The sequence below is a fragment of the Neopsephotus bourkii genome, unplaced genomic scaffold, assembly GCF_033783945.1.
Source record: "Neopsephotus bourkii isolate Nb327-2 ecotype Australia unplaced genomic scaffold, CSIRO-AGI_Nbou_v1 NB_1473, whole genome shotgun sequence".
In the NCBI taxonomy this organism is placed as follows: domain Eukaryota; kingdom Metazoa; phylum Chordata; class Aves; order Psittaciformes; family Psittacidae; genus Neopsephotus; species Neopsephotus bourkii.
The window spans coordinates 180,733-202,092 of record NW_026901949.1 but is presented as its reverse complement, the minus strand read 5'-3'; the positions used below and the strand labels follow the sequence as shown (position 1 = coordinate 202,092).

The 21,360-nt window shown below is 38.7% G+C and overlaps 1 protein-coding gene across 5 annotated transcripts in view; it reads right to left on the bottom strand.

Annotated features, from left to right (window-relative positions):
• The window catches only part of CDK14 (cyclin dependent kinase 14), a 321,875-nt gene that overhangs the window by 174,651 nt on the left and 125,864 nt on the right, over nt 1–21,360 (bottom strand). For all 5 annotated transcript variants that reach the window (XM_061369041.1, XM_061369045.1, XM_061369046.1 and 2 more), the window contains one exon: nt 5,191–5,285. In XM_061369041.1, the coding sequence (XP_061225025.1) occupies nt 5,191–5,285 (95 nt within the window). The remainder of the gene's footprint in view (nt 1–5,190; nt 5,286–21,360) is intronic.

The window sequence follows — 21,360 nt, the reverse complement described above, 5'->3', positions numbered from 1 at the left end:
TATTAACTCAACTACTCATCAGTATGGACCCTCCATATCAAGTCTATACAACCTTTGTGATCCTGAAAAGTCAGGATGATGAGGAAAACTGAGTACATCTTCCTTCCTTCTGCTTGACCTGCATAAACTTCTCATTAGTGTAGCAGGAGTATTTTTATTTTAATTTAAATACAATTTTCCATTTCTTCTTTCCTGCTGATTCCATGTCTGGCACAGTCTTCACCTCTCGGCAAAGCATCAAGCAATTTCCTTCTGAAATCCCTTCTGAATCCCTATCCCCAGAAGCTGATTTTGTTTGCATTTCCAACCTATACTTGGACATCAGCAGCTCCTGTCTCTGATCTGCTCGTTAAAACTTGAAAAACAAAACTTTCCCAAGAGCAGTATTCCCTTATTGCCTGGGGACTTTCTTTCTCTCTGCTTCCTCTCAGCCTTGTTCTGCCATCTTTTTGACTGCAGTTTCAGTGTCACAAGGCTGGGACATGAGGCAGAAGCTGCACCGAGAACAGCTCCTTCTCTGGACAAGGCAAATGGAAACTACAAAATTTAATTGCTTCCATGCTGGAAGCCCTCAATAGCTCCGCTTCTTCCCAAGGTGGATGAAGCACATCTGTGGCAAGCAGGGGTGTCTGCCAAGAGTATGGTAGGAGGCATCTGACTTTTTGCAGAGCTTCACTAGCTTTCCGTCCTTGCTTACCATATCTGGACAAGCACCTTGACCTCAAATGGGAAGAAAACTGCCCATCATTTCACCCTCATATCAAAATAAGGTAATGCAGCCTCCAAATAAGTTTCACTCCCAATGAAATATTAGAAGACCCCTCCTTCCTTCTTGTGCCAATTTCCCTAATTTCTTTTCAGTACTAGGCACTGCTGAATTATTCTAGTGATTAGAGCTATGGGATGCTCCTGATTTTCCCTGCTTTCCCACTCACTCATGAAGATAATGTGGTATTTTTTATTTGGTTTCACAAATGAGCAATAACAGTGTCCAATCCAAATTATCCAAAATTGTCAGAAATTCAAAATTTTCAATGCAAAAAACGTTAACCCTTTTTGCTAATAAATCTTGACTATTTCCTTGCATAATACTTTTCACAACAAACTCAAAATCTCAGGTTTTGAAACTTCAGCTCTGTAACTCTTAATTCAAATAGATAGCATATATATCTCCATTTCTAATCAGCATTAAAATGAAAAACTGAAACCTCTTTTTTTCTTACAGGAAATAGGAAGAAAATGTAACTAATGAACTTTATGAAGCCAACTCATTCTGTAACAACCTATTTTAGCTGCTGTAATGAAGCAATGAGAATTAAACTTTCTTCTTTAATGGAAAGTAATTTTTAAGAAGGGAAAACATACACAGAGATTAAAATAGGCAAGATAATTGAAAATGCTTGGGTTTAAATTACACTATTAGATTAGTCAGGAGCTTTTTCACTGTTGAGGCAGAAAGCATATTGCTCATTACTCATACTTCCGATTATAAATTTATCTGTTCTGGCTTCAAATCTAGTTCGTAAATATTGAAAGCGTAATCTAAAGTACTGCTATACAAGCTCACTTTTATATGCCAGGAGTACAACAAGTTGCTGGTTCATTTATTGATAATAATATTCTTACATAATTATGCATAATATTAAAACCCTCATTATCATTCTACTGAGCCTGTAGCAATATGTATTGCTTAGGATTGCCTTTCAGCAAGTACATGTTTCTAAATACACTCATCTTCTTTTTAAATAAACAAGTGAAGAAACAAATGGTAATAGCTAATTATCATTTTAGAACAAACAGATGTGAACCCATCTTCAAAGATCTCTCAATACGTCTGAGATCTCACCTGTAAAACCCATCACCTCCTTGGGCAAAGTTGGCTGCATCGGTGACAGTTGCATGACAGATGGCATACCAACAAGGTCACATAAACTAACACGTAAACAGCATGGAGAGCAGGTGAACCAAACTTACGTGAACAGTTACACTCCTCCATTTAACTGGAAAGCTGAACTGAACAATTTCTTTTGGAAGTCACTGTGGTCTCCTACCATACCATACACAAATTGTATCAAAATGTCACATTTTGGCTTTAGGTCTTATAGAGCACAACTCAGTTAACTATAGGAAACTGTTCATGTGTAAAAGACTATCAGCCCTTCAGGTTTTGTAGAGGTGACTCTAAGCTGCTCATTCTCAAAGCTCTTCAGGTAACGAGCAACGGCTCTCAACCATCCAGTGATGAAACTGAACTCTCAGCTCTCTTTTTGGTATTCTTGCATGATCAACAATAATCAAAGCTGATGTAAGAGTTACCAAATCATACACAGAAATCATGCCATACCAGCAATGTACTCTACATACTATTTTTAATTACTTCATGCAAAAGGAACAAGCTCCCCTTCTCTTCTTCCACAGAAACGTAGGACTTTACATTCACCACCAAAACGTTTACATGCAGAATGAACTTTTCCTGATCTTCAAAATTCAGACAGGATTTTTAAAGATTGACTTTCTTTTGGTCCTGGGGTACATCCGAGTTTAAGTTAAAAAGCTCTGCGACGTTTTCATCTGACAGACTTCCATATTAAAAAAATTCTAGTTTGAGGAGCCCGAAGAATTTAATGACAGCCATGTTTCCTTTCAGAAGCTGTTATGCTTTTAGTTTTTAACTTATTACTGCAATGCATTTTGCAATGAAAGGTGCTACATTAAATTATATTTCATTCTACTCTTTCAGGGTCAACACTGAAACCAAACACCTCTGATAACCTCACGCATTTCATCAGTATTAATTTCCCGATGGAATCATCACCTAGCAGAACCAAAGTTTCCATTTTTGAGAACTCTTGGATCACTAACTGTTCAGCCTTAATTTAACTATGACATCTCACTCAAATGGTTTTTACTGTGTCTGAAATGGTCAATAGTGATTAAGGGCAACAATGTATCAGTTCCATGATGTCACTTTACCAAGCAAATTAAATTCAACCCCTTTTAGGTTTGCTAGGCCTTAGTCATTCAAAAATGTATGCCACAGTGTAATTTTAAGCCCACAAATATTTCTATTAATTTCAGTACAAATCACCCATATTACTGGTCTAAATCATGTATAGGTGTTAAACAAAAAACCAAAACAGACATTACAGATACATAGCACAGTAACACCAATTACGCAGCTAGATTGGATAGTTAACCAGCCAAAATTTGGAGATTTAAATGGCAACTGTAATTTTTGCCTCTGCACATTCTTATTATGCACTGAATGAGACCTTTTTGACAAAAGGAACAAAAAAAGTTATTGTACTCAAACAATTAAAACCTGTAACCATGCACACCCACAAGAACTCAATCAGGTTATATGGGAATTCTCAACCAGTAAGCACTAGCTATTTGATCAGCTTATAACTTTATGTTACCTTACGTTGAAAATTTACTTTTGATTTAAGCAATTTCATCATCTCAAGGCATAGGAGCAAGGTACAACATCATTACAATACAGTCTCTAGGCTGGCTGGAGAGAACAAAGCATTCTTCCCCTTCTTCCTGAACACCACTTTGGGAGGCTCTGCCAACCAGCCAAAATCCTGAAGTACTACTAGGACCAGTTGATACAAACCTTAAATAGTTTCAGTAGCTACCAAATACCATGGGAATAAAAAGGGGCAGTCACTGGCAGGGTTGATCCCAACAGCACCCTCTCAAAAAACAAACAGCTAAGTAAATCCAGAAGTAGTTCCTGCATGAAGCATAGTCTGTGTCTGTGCTTATCGTGGACAGCGACATGATATAACATAGGTCTGTGAGTCAGTGTCTGCGTTTGTTTAATAGGCAAAAACGTTTCTTTTAGGCAGAAACATCTGTACATCTAATTTCTCAATCAGTTCTGATGAATACAGCTAAATCCAGCTGCTGATAAAAGGGACTGCAAAATGTGTTCACGTAAAGTTATGAAAATAACTCTACACTGACTGATATATACAGTTAAATACCAAGGCTTTTCCTATGCTATTTCAGTGTATAAGTCAGGAGCAGAAGAAACACTGATTTAAGAAAAGGAATTAAATTTTCATTAAAGGTCCTATACCTGAGGTAAACAAATATGTACTGCATGCAACCGCTCTGCAGGATCTTACAGCTGAATAACCACATCATTACACTGTAGGATTTCTATTTCTATGTAAATAGACAAGGTGAATGGCTTCTCCAGACAACACACTGTGTGCACTATCATGTAAAAATTAAGGCACGCTCCCAATAAACACACAAAACAGTTCCATTTGTCTTAAGTAGGGATGTACTGAAACTAGTAATCACTGTACTTTTTAAATGCAGTGTCCTACAGACAACACAATAATAGACATTATACTGAAAATCTAACCTTCTCTAAACTCATTTATTTCTTCTAAATTACATGTTCTCAGACCCATCTGTGAAAATGGGGTGGTTAATTATGATAGTACATTGCATAATTCCACAGCTAAGTGCTGAAGTTGTTCTACATAAATGCCATATGTTTGTGTTAGAAAAACTAAAAAGATTAATCAGGATGCCAAGCCCAAGACTTTGGAAAGTAATACATTGAACACAATTAGATCATTACACTGTGTACTATGTAAACTGAAGTTTTAATTAGTAGGTGAAACACCAGTCATGACAAAAAAAAAATAATCAAAAATTCTAAACTGCCTGTGCCAGACTTCTTTTTTACTGACATTATTAATAAAAAGACACTGGACAAGCCTGTCACAACAAAAGCCATTTAAACTTGTTACATGCTTTTGATGAGGAACTACCTGTTCCTGTAAAGCATTTCAGTTCCATTTCTCTTCTTACCTCCATTATTCTCAGCTTTTTAAAAGTTACCTGATCACATCAGTGAAGAAAAAACTCTAATAAATGAACTACAACTAGGAAGCATAGTACGAAACCAGTCTGAAAAGTCAACTGAACAGTTTAAGATTCTTCAAGAGGACCCCAATAGCCACTTTTCCGTCTCTGAATCTGGTCCAGCCCAGCCTTCTAGTTTTAGACCACCCCACACTAAAAAGCATTATCTCTTATAGCCTCCATTCTTCTGAAGAAAGGGTTATTTTAGCCTGATCCATAGACCATCGACAGTAAAGAGCGCTTTCCTATCAAATTCAATACACTCTACACCATACCCGGGACATTAGTTACTTTACTCACCACATATTCAAACACAAGTGTCAAGGTCTCCTTTGTGTGAATGATGTCATGAAGCAGCACAATATTAGCATGTTTCAATCCTTTCAAAAGAGAAGCTGAAAAGCAAAACATACATGTTATCTTAAAAGGATCTACATATTTTGCATTGTTTGGGTTTTTTAATAATTTTTTTTAGTGACTTGGATGATTTTTCTGACATCTTAATTTCATACCCTGACAACAAGCAGTTGTATTTTAGTATCTTCTACGTCCATGAGTTCTGCACGTTCAGTGTAGACTGTACTTTCCCATTCAGTACTATTTTCTTCACCTTGTTGGTCAAACTCAACATCACTTTGAGACAAAAATGAGCTGCAGCTAGAGATGCTTTACTTACGCAGCTTCCTCTAAATGAATCACTCACATATGATCAACCAGATACCAAGTTCACTTCCACACTCAAAGATAATTTTTTGCCTCAGACAAAAGTCAAGCATGTCTTTTCAAAACATTATCTTTCCTATTCAACACAACGGAGTTGCTTTCTAAACGAAATGCAACATCTATCCTAAGAATAGTGTTTTACACAGTATCTTCTTTCTCTCAAACATAACACAGGTTTGATGGACTCATTTGTATTAGCTCATGAGAATAAATACATGGCATTTCTTTGCCATATTTTGGGGTATTTTTAATGGCACAAGCTCATGTTTTCAGACTACTGACAAATATTTATTTGTGAACTTCCAAGGTTATCTCTTCACTAAATTTCTTTTTACACCATAATAAATACTTAATGTTCATACCATATTACATTTTTAATGTTCCACAAGTCATGGCATATTTTAGCAAGATATGCTGACAAGCCATGTGCTGTTACCAATGTCATTCTGTTGGTGGTGCCTTGTTGTCTCATACATACATCTGAGCAGGACTATCAGTCACCACAGCAAAGTAAATAATAAAGACATGAAAATGAGTAGCATATTTCGGTATTGTATGATTTGGAACTTTCTTGTCACCCTTCTTCTTTAATCAAACAAAATAATGAAACACCAAAGATGTGTTTCACTCCACTACTGTGCAAAAAGGAAGCTAGGGAGCTCTCTATTACCCACCCTATTGAGAGTGCCATGTCAGGCTGAGATAACTCCCGGGGTCATCAGGCTTCAAATTAGGGTAAGTACATATGATCTCTCACACTGTGTTTTAAGAGCTCAATCTGACAAGCCCGTCACTTAGAAAACGACACAATAGCAAATGGCATCTGGCTCAATCAGTGTTCCTCTATAAGTATCCTCAGCAGCAAAACTCTGGAGTTCACACTAGCAAGAAGGCAGATAGCAAAAAGGAAAACACCATAAGGAAGCTTCAAAGTGAGTATATCATAGATATTCTGATGACAGGATTGCAAACCTCCAAGAAAGCTCCATGATCAGGAAATAGTTAACCTTTCAACCTGGCTGAAGAGGTGAGAAGAAATGTTTCAAAAGAACCTGCTTTGGCCTGCACCCCAACTCACACTATTCAGGGAGTCAACACAGAGGAATCTTTCCAGTGCGCTGAACACATTGCCACTGAGATGCAAAGCAGCTATTGCAATTACAATTATTATTTTAAAACAATTCATCAGTGCATCTCTAGTAGCTTTTAACATTCTGTAAGTTAAGTAAAAGCTTTTTTCTCAAAGAAAGAGCTATGCACAATTTTCGTATGATCCTCAGAATCTGCAGAATTTCTTGGAGTAAAGCTCAAAGAGATCTGGATATGTTTGGGTTTTTTTAAAGGACAACAATAAAAAATTGCTACTGGAAAAAGGTATGGATACAAACAATTGGTCTGAAAAGTACCTCTGACCGCACATGAGAACTTTAAACATGGGGGAACCCAAAGAAAAGTTCACACTGAGCTTTCACCAGCTCTTCCCTGAAACCCTGTCAAATTAGAATACATGCAGAGAGACTGGGAACATAAAAATTACCTCCTAGCAGAGCCTGTGTCTGACTGTAACAGGATTTATGACCTCTGCCAGCTTCTGCTGTTTAGATCATCACCTGAGGCCTTTAATTCCTCTAGTTGGCCATTACTTTGTTGCTAAAATCCGTATATGGGTCATTAAAGCTTAAACAGTACACTGAAAGGTGCTTAGCCTGAGGTCTTTCTTCTTCAGTCCCCTGCCCCACTCTTATTTATCTCCTCTAATATCCAATTCTCCCCTTGTATAGCCTCAATATTCAACATCTGCCATATATTACAAGAAGTACAAAACATCACCTACAGGGTGAGATTTCTGTCTTCTCTGTTAGTCAAAGTGAAATATAGTAAATAATGTAGCAAAGAGAGCAAAATCATCTTAATTGCACTAAATTTACACTGAGGAAATAACAAGTTAATTCCACTACCAATTTATACTGTGAGAAACTAAAGCATAACTGATGTAAGAGAACTGCCCCATGTGCTCTTCTGTCATAACTTGTACCAGTGAGATTGCCTGTCTTCAGCTTTGTTGCTTAAAAAAAGGGGGAAAAGTGGAAAAAAAAGAAAAGAAAAAAAAACAAAAGAAAAACAAAACAAAACCCCATAATTGTCTGAACTAGGAAAGCTGTTTCTTCTACCACAGCGTGCTTTAAAAACAAAATGAAATATAAACCAGTGGTGCTCGGTGTGTGTTTTTCCAGAAACATCTCCTTTCAGAACAAACTACCCACAGACCTTCTCTTTTGGGCAACTTTTTGCTCAAAGGGGATAAAACTTGGATGAACTTCACTAATTCAAAGACAAAATACAGAAATTCACATCCAAGAGAATGAAAAAGAGTCCAGGGAATCCAACAGCATCAGCCTGAGACAAACTTGACTTCAACTTTGAAGCTGCCAATGCAGCTGCTCCTGGAGCTCAGCAAGAATCAGGTGCTGCTGTGCCTGGTGTTTCTTCTGGAAGAAAATAATTCTCCTAGAAAATATCATCTACACCCAGTGATTATCACCCCCAGATTTCACACAGAGTTATTTTCTTTTAAGATAAAAAGACTAAAATGTTGTTGAAAAAGCACTGCAACAATCCCAAAAGTGGGACCAATGCACTAGTACTCACTGTATCCTTAGCATGTATTTTTAAAAATAGCATTATATAATGCTGCTTCAAAACTGCTGGCACTCATTTTTTACCCTTGATATTAAATGTAAGATAAACAGATGGCAGCACTTTTAATTCATTTCCCCAAAGAGTTTTGAGGAGGCATGGCAGCAAATAATACTACAGTGATTCTTTTTTTAACAGTTTGGACAAAATATTATATACATTTGAATGGGCAGGTGCTTGCTCTGTCACCTGTGTTTGCACATTGCCTTACAGCAAATTCTAGCAGTAAAAAACAGGGCAGAAGAACTGATGACATACTTCAATAATTAATGACATCCAAGATGGTAATTTCTGTTACTTGTACATAAGTTCATGACCTGAACCACTAAAAGCACCAATACTCAGCACTTCTCCATCAAGGGCTAATAACCATATTTGCATACCTAAAGAAAACACACTGTATTTGCTTGAATAACCATCACAGTCTTCCCCTCCAACAAGCGGATGCTCTCATCTATTATGAGCTCCTGGCAAGCTGCCTTATCGCTTGTGTTGGTCAAGGAGCTTTTTGCTGATCCCAGATGAGCTTGGTTTTAAAGTATGTTCACTCCACAAGCAAGGCAAGCCAGATGGAATGCAGCCAACTCTTACCCAAAACCTGACTAGCATCAGTAAATCAGTGCTTTGCTCCCTGGAGGGTTTACAGCATCAGCCCAAACCTGACACTCTATTAAGAAAGCCTTGTGACTTTTAAATCAGCCTTGAGTTAAAGTGTTTTGAAAAAGGCTATTCTGGCTTGTCCATAAAGTAACATTTCACAGCTGTATGTCAAATTCAACATTACTGTCAACTGCCAGGCCACATGCAGAAAGAACTTTTCACCAGCAGCGCTAGCAAAGACTGCACTTTCAGACATGGCAAGTACATTCAGCTTGAACATTAATTATGTTCCTAGGATCATCCTACCATGATTAATTCAGTCTTTCAATTCCTGACTATCACCTTGTTCTCACTCTGTGAGAAATCACAATCCCCAGCGCAGACCTAGATAGAAGAATCACCCATGGTTTCCAAAGTGTCTCATATTACAATGACCTGAAAACTTTTCTCAGCAGTAGCAGAAGAGCTCAACCTCATATTGCTCATATTCACCATAAGGTACAACTGCCACTGATACTCTCTTGGATTTCCTACTATATGCAAAAGCTCTGAAACTGTCATTTTTCTAAAAAGCATAGCTATGAAAATGCCTGCTTTGCTCAGCATATAGTGGTTGAGGTGTCCTCTGGGGCTATCATACACCAGTGCTCACCACTTTCCATGCTGCTACTCACATACAGTGTTCACCCTTGCTCACTGTTACTCTAGGAGGACATCTCTCATTGTGAGAGTTTTACTCTCAGAGACAGCACATCATGGTGGTTTGCACCTATCTAATATTGTTAATGGCATCTTGGCTGCCCTGTTTAATTTCTGAGACACCAAATATGCACATTCTAGTCAGAAACGCAAAAATTTGTGAAAGCAATTTGTTGTGCTTCAGAGCCAAACAAAGTATCTGCAAATTTCTGTGGCTTGTCACACTCTGCAGTCACAACAATGCTCTCTGACAGAGTGCCAACTTCCCTGCATAAACAGTTGGGATCAGTCTCTGAGCTCTCCTGGAAAGGCATCTTTACTCAGAAAACATTCATGGGGGGTTTTTCCCCCCTCATCATGTCTTCTGAGCAAACACACTTAGAAGTGTCTTACTGTCTGCACAAACCAGGGAAGTTCTGCTTCCCTTCCCAGCAACTTATGCTTCCATCTACACATCTCTTATGGCAATTTTTACAATTTGGCCCCAGAGCACAATGTCCTTTTTGCTTCTCATCCACTTCCCACACAGCAGGACTTTCTGTGTGAAAAACACTACTTACCGTTCTAGCACAGAGACAGGAATTCAGCACTCTGTTTGGTCTGCAGTAATAAATGTGCAGAAATATCCTCCTCAGAAATGCAGTTCCCAAACCTACACTTTGCTGTTTTCCAGTTTATCCATCTAAATAATTTCATATAGGCAAATAGCTTTGCTTTCCTACAAACCTAATACAACAAAATTCAATGCAGTTAATACTATGCATTCTAGGTAAAACCACACTGACCACACAGACTTCCCATCTCACCACAGGATATATTCTGCAGAATGATCATTATTTGTAATCCCAAATAATTGATTTTACAGCTGCACACCTATAAATGCACGAAATTGGTCAGTTTCCACTCTGATTTTAGTGGACACAACTCAATAAAGATACAGAGGCCAGTGGTCAGCGTTGAAAAATTTATAGGAGGAAGATTCTTAACAAATTTCAAAAGAATCCATGAGCTACAGGAAGAACAGAAAAAGCATCAGATCGTTCCAATGGGCTATTACTCAGTCTTAGTTGAATTACAGCCTTTCTTTACAGCCAATTCCAATCCCATGAGTCTCTTCTATATTTAACAAATAGTTCTTATTTAAGTTTTTAATAAGTAAATAATTTAAAAATATCAGCCTGACACTAAGGAAGCAGACAGTGCCTCACAGCCTCACAAGAAAGGATTTGCTAGCCCTTTAACTGCAGGATGCTTTGCTGGAGGGACTACACAGATAACATTAGCTGCATCTGCCTCCTCAGGCAGAAATTCAGGCTGGCATGAGTGGGTTTAATTTTTAACCTAGAACTATTTTATTTCTATGAAATTTCATCTAAAATTTCTACTTGGTGCTCCCACTACACTATACTAGTGTAGTAGAGTCATAGAATAGTTAGGGTTGGAAAGGACCTTAAGATCAGTTCCAACCCCCCTGCCACAGTCAGGGACACTTCACACTAATCTATGTCACCCAAGGCTTCATCCAACCTAGCCTTGAACACCGCCAGGGATGGAGCATTCACAACCCTCCCTGGGCAACCCATTCCAGTGCCTCACCACCCTTACAGGAAAGAACTTTTTTCTTCTATCTAACCTGAGCTTCCCCCGTTTAAGTTTTAACCCATTACCCCTTGTCCTATCACTACAGTCCCTAATGAAGAGTCCATCCCCAGCATCCTTACAGGCCCCTTTCAGATACTGGAAAACTGCTATGAGGTCTCCATGCAGCCTTCTCTGCTCCAAGATGAACAGCCCCAACTTTCTCAGCCTGTCTTCATATGAGAGGTGCTCCAGTCCCCTGATCATCCCTGTGGCCCTCTGGACTTATTCCAACAGTTCCATGTCTTTTTTATGTTGCGGACACCAGAACTGCACACAGTACTCCAAGTGAGGTCACACAAGAGCAGAGTAGAGGGGCAGGATCACCTCCTTCCATCTGCTGATCACACTCCTTTTGATGCAGCCCAGGATACGGTTGGCTTTCTGGGCTGCAAGTGCACTCTGAAGCCGGCTCATGTTCATTTTCTCATCGACCAACACCCCCACATCCTTCTCTGCAGAGCTGCTCTGAATCTCTTCTCTGCCCAGCCTGTAGCTGTGCCTGGGATTGCTCCAACCCAGGTGTAGGACCTTGCACTTGGCAAGGTTAAACTTCATCAGGTTGGCATCAGCCCACCTCACAAGCGTGTCAAGGTCCCTCTGGATGGCATTCCTTCCCTCCAGCATATCAACCAAACCACACAGCTTGGTGTCATCAGCAAACTTGCTGAGGGCGCACTCAATCCCACTGTCCATGTCAGCGACGAAGATGTTAAACAAGACCAGTCCCAACACCAATCCCTGAGGGACACCACTCATTACTGGTCTCCAGCTGGACACTGAGCCATTGACCACAACTCTTTGTGTGCAGCCACCCAGCCAGTTCTTTATCCACCGAGTGGTCCATCCATCAAATTGATGTCTCTCCAGTTTAGAGACTAGGATGTCATGCAGGACAGGGTCGAACGCTTTGCGCAAGTCCAGGTAGATGACGTCAACTTCTCTACCGCTGTCCATCAGTTCTGTAGCCCCATCATAGAAGGCCACCAAATTGGTCAGGCAGGATTTCCCCTTAGTGGAGCCATGCTGGCTGTCACCAAGCACCTTGTTGTTTTTCATTTGCTTTAGCATGCCTTCCAGGAGAATCTGCTCCAAGATTTTGCCAAGCAAAATTAGTAGTATGTTATTAAGGAAGAAAACCAGAAAAAGATTGTGTGTAACAACACTCAGTCACTTTCAGAGGTTCTTCTCACTATGGCTGTATAGCCCCTAAGAAAAAAGCAAGTCACAAACCTGCTGAAACCTCTTTGCCTATTGAACTGGAACAAAGCATTGAAAGGACTGATCAAACAAGCTCTGAAAAGCATTACTGTATATTAATCTAAATAAATATAGAGAAGACTGCTGCCATGTGAAATGAATGTCTCTTTCATTATGTTCTAGATATAAATTTATGCATTGTGTATTGTTCCCAATGCTCTTCAGACACAAGTACAGATGGAGGTTAAAAATAATGAGACATCATCCTATTAAAGCTAAACTCTCATGGAAAAAGACTATAATATGATACTGCTACCTTGTAGCAGCCAGACATGTCTTGCCTTCACTGCCTATTTCAGCATGTAAGAGGAGAAAACTCTGTAAATCAAAAATATGTCAGCATGTACAGAAAACAACTCTACAGTACAGGTAATGTGAAAGCACATATGGCATGACTGGGACTAGCAGCACAACCTACTAAAAAATGTCACTGGTTGTTATTAGTCTTGGTATCTTGCTGAATTCCAGATACAGTTTTCACATAAATATCTATCTACCTTAGGATGACTTCTCTGGGAGTTTTCAGTCTAAACAGTTCCTCCCATTTCCCCCAAAACAGGCTATAGTAACAACAACTTCTGTAACCCACTGAATGAATTTCTCCATAAAAAAAAAAACAATCCAACCTCTAAACCCCATGTTTTGGAATAGAGATTAAAAAACTGGAAACACAGAGACCTTTCGAATAGGAATATACATTCTCCATGAAAATCCTCTAAATTTGGTCAAGTTATAGGCTTTTATAATGGCCTCTTTGCATCAGGGTGACTATCAGCAGTGTGAAAGAAAGGAGGAATGCAGGAAAGGAGAGATGTCACAAGGGGCTGGGAGACAATGGCTAGGTAAGGAGAAAGAAAAGCCAGAGGACCACCAAACAGCCTTCACAGGTGGAAAAATGGATGAAGGGGAAAGTAAAAGCATGTAGACAAAGCAGAAAAAAGACAGAGCATGAAATGAGCAAGCCTCAAACTTAGGGGAAAGTTGACAAGAGCCTACAGAAACTAGCACATTTTCTCCACTGATGCCCATCTCAGAACCTAAGATTCCCACAGATTACCAAACCACAGAAATCAATGAAAATTCCTGTCAGTTTTCCTAATTTTCCTCCAATTTCAGTCTACAAACAGAAGCAACCTATGACAGCTACCAGCCAGCATTTCAGTTTGAGGTGAGAGCTTGCAAACATGAGGAAACACTGGAGTGCAGATGCAACACCAGAAAATGGAATATATATTTCCACTTGCTTTTCCAAACATTAAGAAAACTACATAAACAAAAATCAGCAATAAGATAAATGCCAAGCCAAGTGCTCAAAGCAAAGACTGACTACAATTATAGGGGCTTCTGCAATGCTAATTCAGCTTCTGCAAGATACACATTCCTGAAGTCATTACCATGAGATAAGCCAGGGTACGAGCTTTCAGCACACAGTAGCTTCATATCTATCTTGCATTTATCTCATGTTTTGACAACCTGTAAGTTCACAGACTGACTTATCCTGCAGTGACCAACTTGTCTGCTTGCACCCATTAACTGTTTCCAGCTCCTTCATTTTTATTTTTTCCACAGATGAAAGAAGTGGTTGATTGTATTTTAGTTTTATACAGGCCCAGGTATGAACTTGATCCAGCTTTATTGCCCACCAGCGGAAGGACTTTGTCCATCCATCAGAGAAGCTGGATCAAGTCAGAAGAAAACCAGCCTGATTTCTACTCTTATCTCTACCAGTGGCTGAGCATCACATTAAGTGACTCAAGCTGGTATCACCATCACCTTCCTCATTTTCTGAAGATTTCAACTTCTGATCTTCATTTACATTTATCAGAACCACAGAGTGCACACAATTATTATAAAACCCCAAGCAACACTGTACACTGATATTACCCAATGCTATGCAAGTACTTTGAAAGTCATCCCAAAATCATCGTTTAAAAGAACTCTCAGCAAGTGGGGTGCTAAGATTAACAAATATTTAAGTAGTCAGAGTATGGTGACAAGTGTTCTAGAAAACCTCAAAACCATCTGCATTTTAATAATGCACAATAGGTGTATATACCCAGAGCCACACATCAAGAACACAGACTTAAGCATTCATCATCCGACACAGGCAAAGATCACACAGCAGGAGCAAACATGGTGCTGTTGCGTAGTTAAGGAATGAACAATACAAGTAGAAGGACCAAATGAAGTTTGCACATGTAAACTTAATTCTGACAACTTCTGAATGATTGACTTTGCAACCACAATAAAGTTCCTCTGTTGCAAACTGTATACCCGCAATATTGGTATTATACTGTCTAAACAAGTGACTAAATAACTGAGCACCAGTACTGAAACTCCTGCCTTGCTGAAGTCAGTGTGAGTTTTGTTACTTTTCCCAATGCATGAATACAAGAAATCACTTAAACATATGTACCTGCAGTGAATATTTTGTTTTACATAGAAGGCAGTAAGGCATTCTAGGAAAGGATGTTGCCTACCAGAATACTTCTACTTACAAGTGGAGAATTCTACAGAAAAGCTCTTTTCCTAAAAAATATTACTTTTGCTGTACTTCCCAGTGGGCCCTTTCCTTCAGCAAAAATGATGCACAAAAAGCAGACAGATTTGTCAGCACACACTTGAGGCTGCAGGGAAAAAAAAGGCTTGTGGCATATGTCTTGCTGTTTTTCAAAGGAGTGAGACAGAAGCCTTTAAAGGATCATGTCAATTCTCTTCTTCTGGGTGGGTGAGAATCAACATGCCTCTTCACCCATACCTGGAAAATAACCCTGGCATGAACATAGCATTGCTTTGTCTCTTGTTGAATGATTTAGAGGTTAAAGAAAGGCAGTCTCAGTAGAAAGCTAGCAAATATTTATTTTTACAAATATTTTAGTAAGCAAAATCAGTCACAGTGAAAATAAGGCATACTGTTCTGTAACTGAAAAGAAAATTATGTGGAGTGAGTATTGTAAAAGAACAAGGATTTCATAATTAAGTAAATAAAATCCAGTCATAATTTAACTCACACTAATGAGCAACTAAAAATAATAAGCTAGTAGACATTAAAGCATAATTACAATATGAATACCTAGAACGTTTTAAAACATTTTTAAGGGCAGGAAATAACCTTAATTCTGGCTAGATCTCTGATGTCTGTTACAAGATTTGTATTCAGTTTTTCTTTCCCGAAAACATGCTAATCGCACAAGCTACAAAATGGCAAGATTCCCTCAAGTAACTAGGAAAATAATTTCCAAAATGAAAAAAAAAAAAAGCAGCAATAAAGTGATGAAGCAAGCTGGCAGACACTACAGCAGCAAAACCCAGTGATCATTCAAGTGAAGGTTACATTTTTTTTCCAGACTAAATCAGGTGAAAGAGATTGCATCAGAAGCTGCTAGGAAGGCTGTACCACCAACAGCAAAGTGAGAACACTGCTGGTCATCCACTTGGCATCATCTGAAAATATGGTTTAAATGTTGTTCTCACATGTAAAGGCATTATCAGCTCACAAGAAAAGGTTTATGCTCTCCTCCTTCTGTCTTTGCCTGAGTGTCTCTAGGTATTGTCTCAGTTCTCTCCCTGTCATTTAACTCTTGCAGTTCATAGGACACATTAACAATATTAATTGAGTATAAGGTGCAAGCGATCAGGAGAAAAGAGAAAACCCAGACCCCCACCATTTTTGCTTAATTCACCTTGAAATATAACTGAATCTAAATCAGAATGACTGAAAACTACAAATTTACATTTAAATGACAGTGAAGATCTGTATTACCATGCCACTGTCTAGAGCAGCACATGCTTTATTTAAATTTTATGACATTGTTCAACTTTGAAATTTGCATTTAAAGGACAAAAAATTTCCTTTAAGCAAAAGATGTCAAGCCCTGTATGTTTCTTTAAAAAGCATCTGGCCCTCAGAGAGAGCCGGAGAGGTGCTAGAACAGAAAAGCTGGGCTGAAGGAATGTCTCAACTTCACAGAGTTGACAGCCACAGCTGACAGTGACAGGGTGACGCAAAAGTTAAGCAACGCTTAGAAGAGACCTACTTGAGGTAAGCTAGTCATTTCTACCCTCCTATTTTTGCTAAAAACATTCCCATAATGTTCAAGCACAGATTCACAATTACCTCTGTAGATGCATGACACCAATCAAACTATGGATCTAAATCCATATTGGAAGGCATTCTCAGCAACAACATAATTAAAACACACCCAAGAAATGTGAGAAAATACATTAAAGGGATCTGCCAGCATAACCCATTAACACCACAGGTGGTTAAGACTTTTTTTTTAAAAAGGCCAACTCAACAGCCAACAGCTTGTCTGTCTACTACATACAGATATAAAACATCACTTCCAAGCCCCTTGAAAATGTACTCAGTTCTTCCATCCTGTTGTGTCATGCATCAATTATAATTACAGCAATTTGCTGTTTGCATTTCCAGATAAAATTCTTTTTATGGAATCATAGTAATTAAGAATGACAGTAGCAAAATTGATAGCACTGCCTCTTAAAAGTACCAGTTCCTGTAGGATGACACTATCGCCTTGCCAAACCTTAAACAAATGTCCTCATCTTCTACAGTTTGCGTCTAACAGTGCTTGTTCCAGTTGAAACAGGTCAGCCTTTTCCAAGAGAGACCTAGAGAACAAATATGCTCTTTAATGTTGCTGACCTTTTCTTCAAACAGTTCTCAGATCTCCTGCACTGAAAGGCGGCCTTCAAAAGGTACACTTCAGGTCAAGGCCACGCTTTTTCTCATTTCTGTGAAAATCTGTTCAATTTGTCAAATTTTACATCTAGTCAGTGGAAAGATGTCCTTTAAAGTTGCACTTTAGCAGCTAAAATCTGTCAGAGAATCTATCTTCCCTGAGCACGCTTAAACATTCAGATATTTGGCAGAAGCATTAGAAGCTTGAGCCAACAAGTCTGGAATACAGTATCAGTTATAGATGGGACAGTGTCAGCAGCAAAATTCTTTGGACAGTTTCCCAAAAATTACACCCCAAACCTGTTCTTGGCCAAACACATCTCCAAGTCCTTTGCTCAATTTCTGCTCCTACCTCTCTACAGACACAAAAGGTGGGAAACACTAGCCGTGTTCAAGCAGACTCCCTATTTCCATCCCACAGGATCCTGGTTAAGTCCAGTCAAAGTCACCGACCCTTCTCATCTTCCTTTTACTGCTTCCTACAACTTGTGCTCCTTTGAAGGGCCTCTGTAATCCGCATTCTACCAGACCCACTGTTGTAATCTTCTTCTAATCCTCTTCCCAAGATCTTCACACCAGCATCTATTCTTAACCACCCTTTCTCCTAGTTCTCCTCTCTACCACTGCCCAAGCATAGAGAGTGCCAAGCATTTCAGTGGAGCAGTCTTCTTCCAGGCTGCCAGGGCACAGTAGAAAGAGGAGAAAGAAGGCTAAAGGGAAAACAGGAGGGAAAGGGAGATAAAAATGCATGGATAATGCATGCAGAGCTTTTAACTCTGTCAACATCAGAAAAAAAAACAAACCTCAACTAAATACAGAGCAGGCGGAGGTATGGGGTTGACACTTTTGCAATGAAAATTGCCACATAAAAAGCCAGTTGCACAAGGGGACTTGAATACTATTCACGAGCTTGGGACAAGACAAATAAACCAAAACTCAAACGCTTAAATCTTGGTTCATCATCCCAGATAGTACATGAGCCTGGAGATAAAAACAACTCTTTAGCAGGTCTTTTCAAATCTGTCTTGTTTATTTTTATAGCTGAACACAGAAGTGACTTGCTAACCAAACACTAGACATGAAGCTTTTTGTCCCTGAGGAGAAATGGAAGAGAAAACAAACTGGGCACCTTAGCAAGCAGCAGGATGTAGGAGGAAAACTACAATGTACCTAGGCCACTGTATTTCTCTGTAACTTCCATTTTCAGAAAGACTAAAGCAAATAAAACAGTAACAGGTTGTGTGGCTGAATCAGTGAGTGTAACAGCAGCTCCAGCTGATGACCTTCCTTGTTATTCGCAAAAATCAAGCTATGAGAAAAATCAGGCTTTAGCTTTCCTTTGATCTGACCAAGCACAGATTAGACTAGACTACTCCATGTACTAGGATGCCAGTATGTTGCCAATGCAGGACCTAAACATCAAAAAGATACTCGATATGATCTCCTTATAAATATACCAGTATCAGGTGGTCAAAGAGGAGACTAACATGTCACCAACTGAACCCAAACAAGCCTGCCCAACATAGACACAAGATTCCGCACTACTGTGCAACTGCACAGAAGTTCAGTGTAAGCAACAATGATACTATGCACATAGGACCAAGGTTCAAGAATACAACACCACCACCCTGCTTTGAAGCAGTCTGAACCTCTGAAAGTCTTTGGAATGCATGTTGCTCTAAATAAGCCTTTTCCAAGCAACTCTCGAAGCAAGTTCATCTGCAACAGTACTCTGACATACTGCAAAAGGTCAAAACCAAAGAACATCTTAACATGCAGGAAAACATAGCTCAAGCACTATTAAGTCCTTGGAGCTTTTTACTAGTCATGTGCTGCTCACCATCACTTCGTCTCAAATAAATTAATGAATGACTTCAACAAAGCCACCAGATATTGGGGGCCGAGTTTTTTTGCCAAGGGAACACAGTCTGACCTGAAAAAAGTTACAAGAAATAGCATAGAAGCAAGTACCCACAGATACCCATGAACTTCATCAATATGGCTAGTTCGTGTCTGTGTTGCATCAGGCACTTTGTAGCAGCAAACGGCACCTCTGGAACTTACTAAATGAGGAACACTAAATCACTGTTCCAATGCATGCCAGAAAACTTTGGCTAAAAATCAAGAACTGATTACATCCAAAAGTCCAAGAGCACATTCCAGTTCAGATATGCATATTAAAATTGTGGCAGCCAAAGTGCTAACACTCACAAGGCTAAACATCCTTCCTAAATTCCCACCTCAGTTCAATATTTCAAATAGCATCAGCCCCATGAAAGCAGAACAGAAATGTTCCCAAACAGAAAAAAGAAAGATCAGTCCATGAAATAGGCACAGGAACACTACTCATTTATTTCTAATTAGGGCTCAGCATCCCAGTGATGACAGATCACAGACTTCAACAGGCCCATCAAAATGCCACTTCCCCAGCTGGTTAGGATGCTTGCATATGACAACCTGATAACATTTGGACCAAAGAGGCAAGATCTTCACAGATAAACAAAACTGGTCTGAGGTGGTAAAACACATTTCCCAAGTTCTCTGTGACCACAGTAAATTACATATAAAATATTAAGAACCATTTATTTAAGAAACTATAGTTGGGTACCCATTTCTTGAAGGTATCTTTAATCCCGACTCTATAATGAGTGCTACACATCATAGGAACTGTCACGGAGTCACTGCCATGATGGAATGTGTAATTATCTGCTGGTATTTTCCCAACATTTTGTTGGGCTTTAAGAAGTGCTGTTAATAAAACCTAGTCCTTTTGTACAGTTTTGCTTTCAGATCACTCCAGGAACTTTTATAAACTTGTCTACGTAAGTCTCAAAGATGCAGATTTATAATTCTGTGAATTATTTTACAAGGTTAATGACCTCTTTAATTAAAAAAAAATCAATGATAAGCTGAATTACTTTAAATTTATGCACTTTGGTCAACCATAAACCCAGCAAAGAACTTGTATGTTTGACCCAAAGTAAAACTAACCTTTCTGTTGACAGCTCCAAAGCAATTAATAGAAAGGGTTGATGGTGTACTTAGACTCTGAAGTATTTTGAAACTTTAAATCCTAAGAATAGAGATTAACACAATTGTTATTCTAGTTTTCAGACCTAAATGTATCAGAGAAATGCTTTTACTCCAGAAGTATAAATTAAAGTAAACAAACACACACCAGAATAAGAGATCACATTGCGATACTGAAGTCTCAGAAACATAGATTCTCTTTTCAGGAGCATATTTATTATCCAACATGATTTTATTTTAAATTAAACTTCATTTTATTTTCTTTTTATTTAAAACTTTTTAGTATATTTTTAAATAAATTAATTTAATTAGAACTAAATAGCAATGATAACAAAAGCTCCAAGTCCCTTACTCAAAAAAATATATTCAATCCATCTAAAAGGAAGTCAATGGAGACTTGAAACTGTCACAAAATTTGTTTAAAAACTTCATATCATGCCTTGATATTATTTTATTGAATTAGTTGACATCCACTAGCAAGTGAAAGGATAGATTACAATGTATTCTTTTTAAGTTCAGATAATCTGAAGTTGCAATAACTGTAGCCCAAAGAACTTAACAGCAACAGCACATCAGAAGTTCATTCTAGGAAAAAAGAAAATAATAAAATCCCATGATCCTTAAGGGTTTTTTTTAAGATCCAACAGTTTCCTATTGCCTCAGAGAGGTTAGAATTTGCTCCATGCTCTTGAACTCTGATCAGGAGTTATTCATGTGCAAAGAAACAAATTCTCTAAATGTGACATTCTACCTTCTTGTCCACAGTCATAAAAATGGGTGAAAACTGTGAATGCATGGGCTGATGGCAAGATGGGAAGGTTATTAATGCAATTCATAAGCCTCTTGGACTACTGGCAGAAATCTGACAGGTGTTAAGAAAGTCTTGAACCCATTATCCAAAGCTATATACGCTTACAGGTTATTTAGTTTGACCTCCTCAGTAGAAGGAGCAATTTTCAAGCTCATAAATTTTTACTGAGCATATTTTTAGAAAGACATCCATCCTTTCACAACAACCCAGCTGTAAAAATGCCCCAGCCCTCATTCACATTCAGCAGAGAGGGAAGTCCATCTATTCCTTAACACTGATAACTTAAGCAAAGCCTGTTTAATCAGGCTTT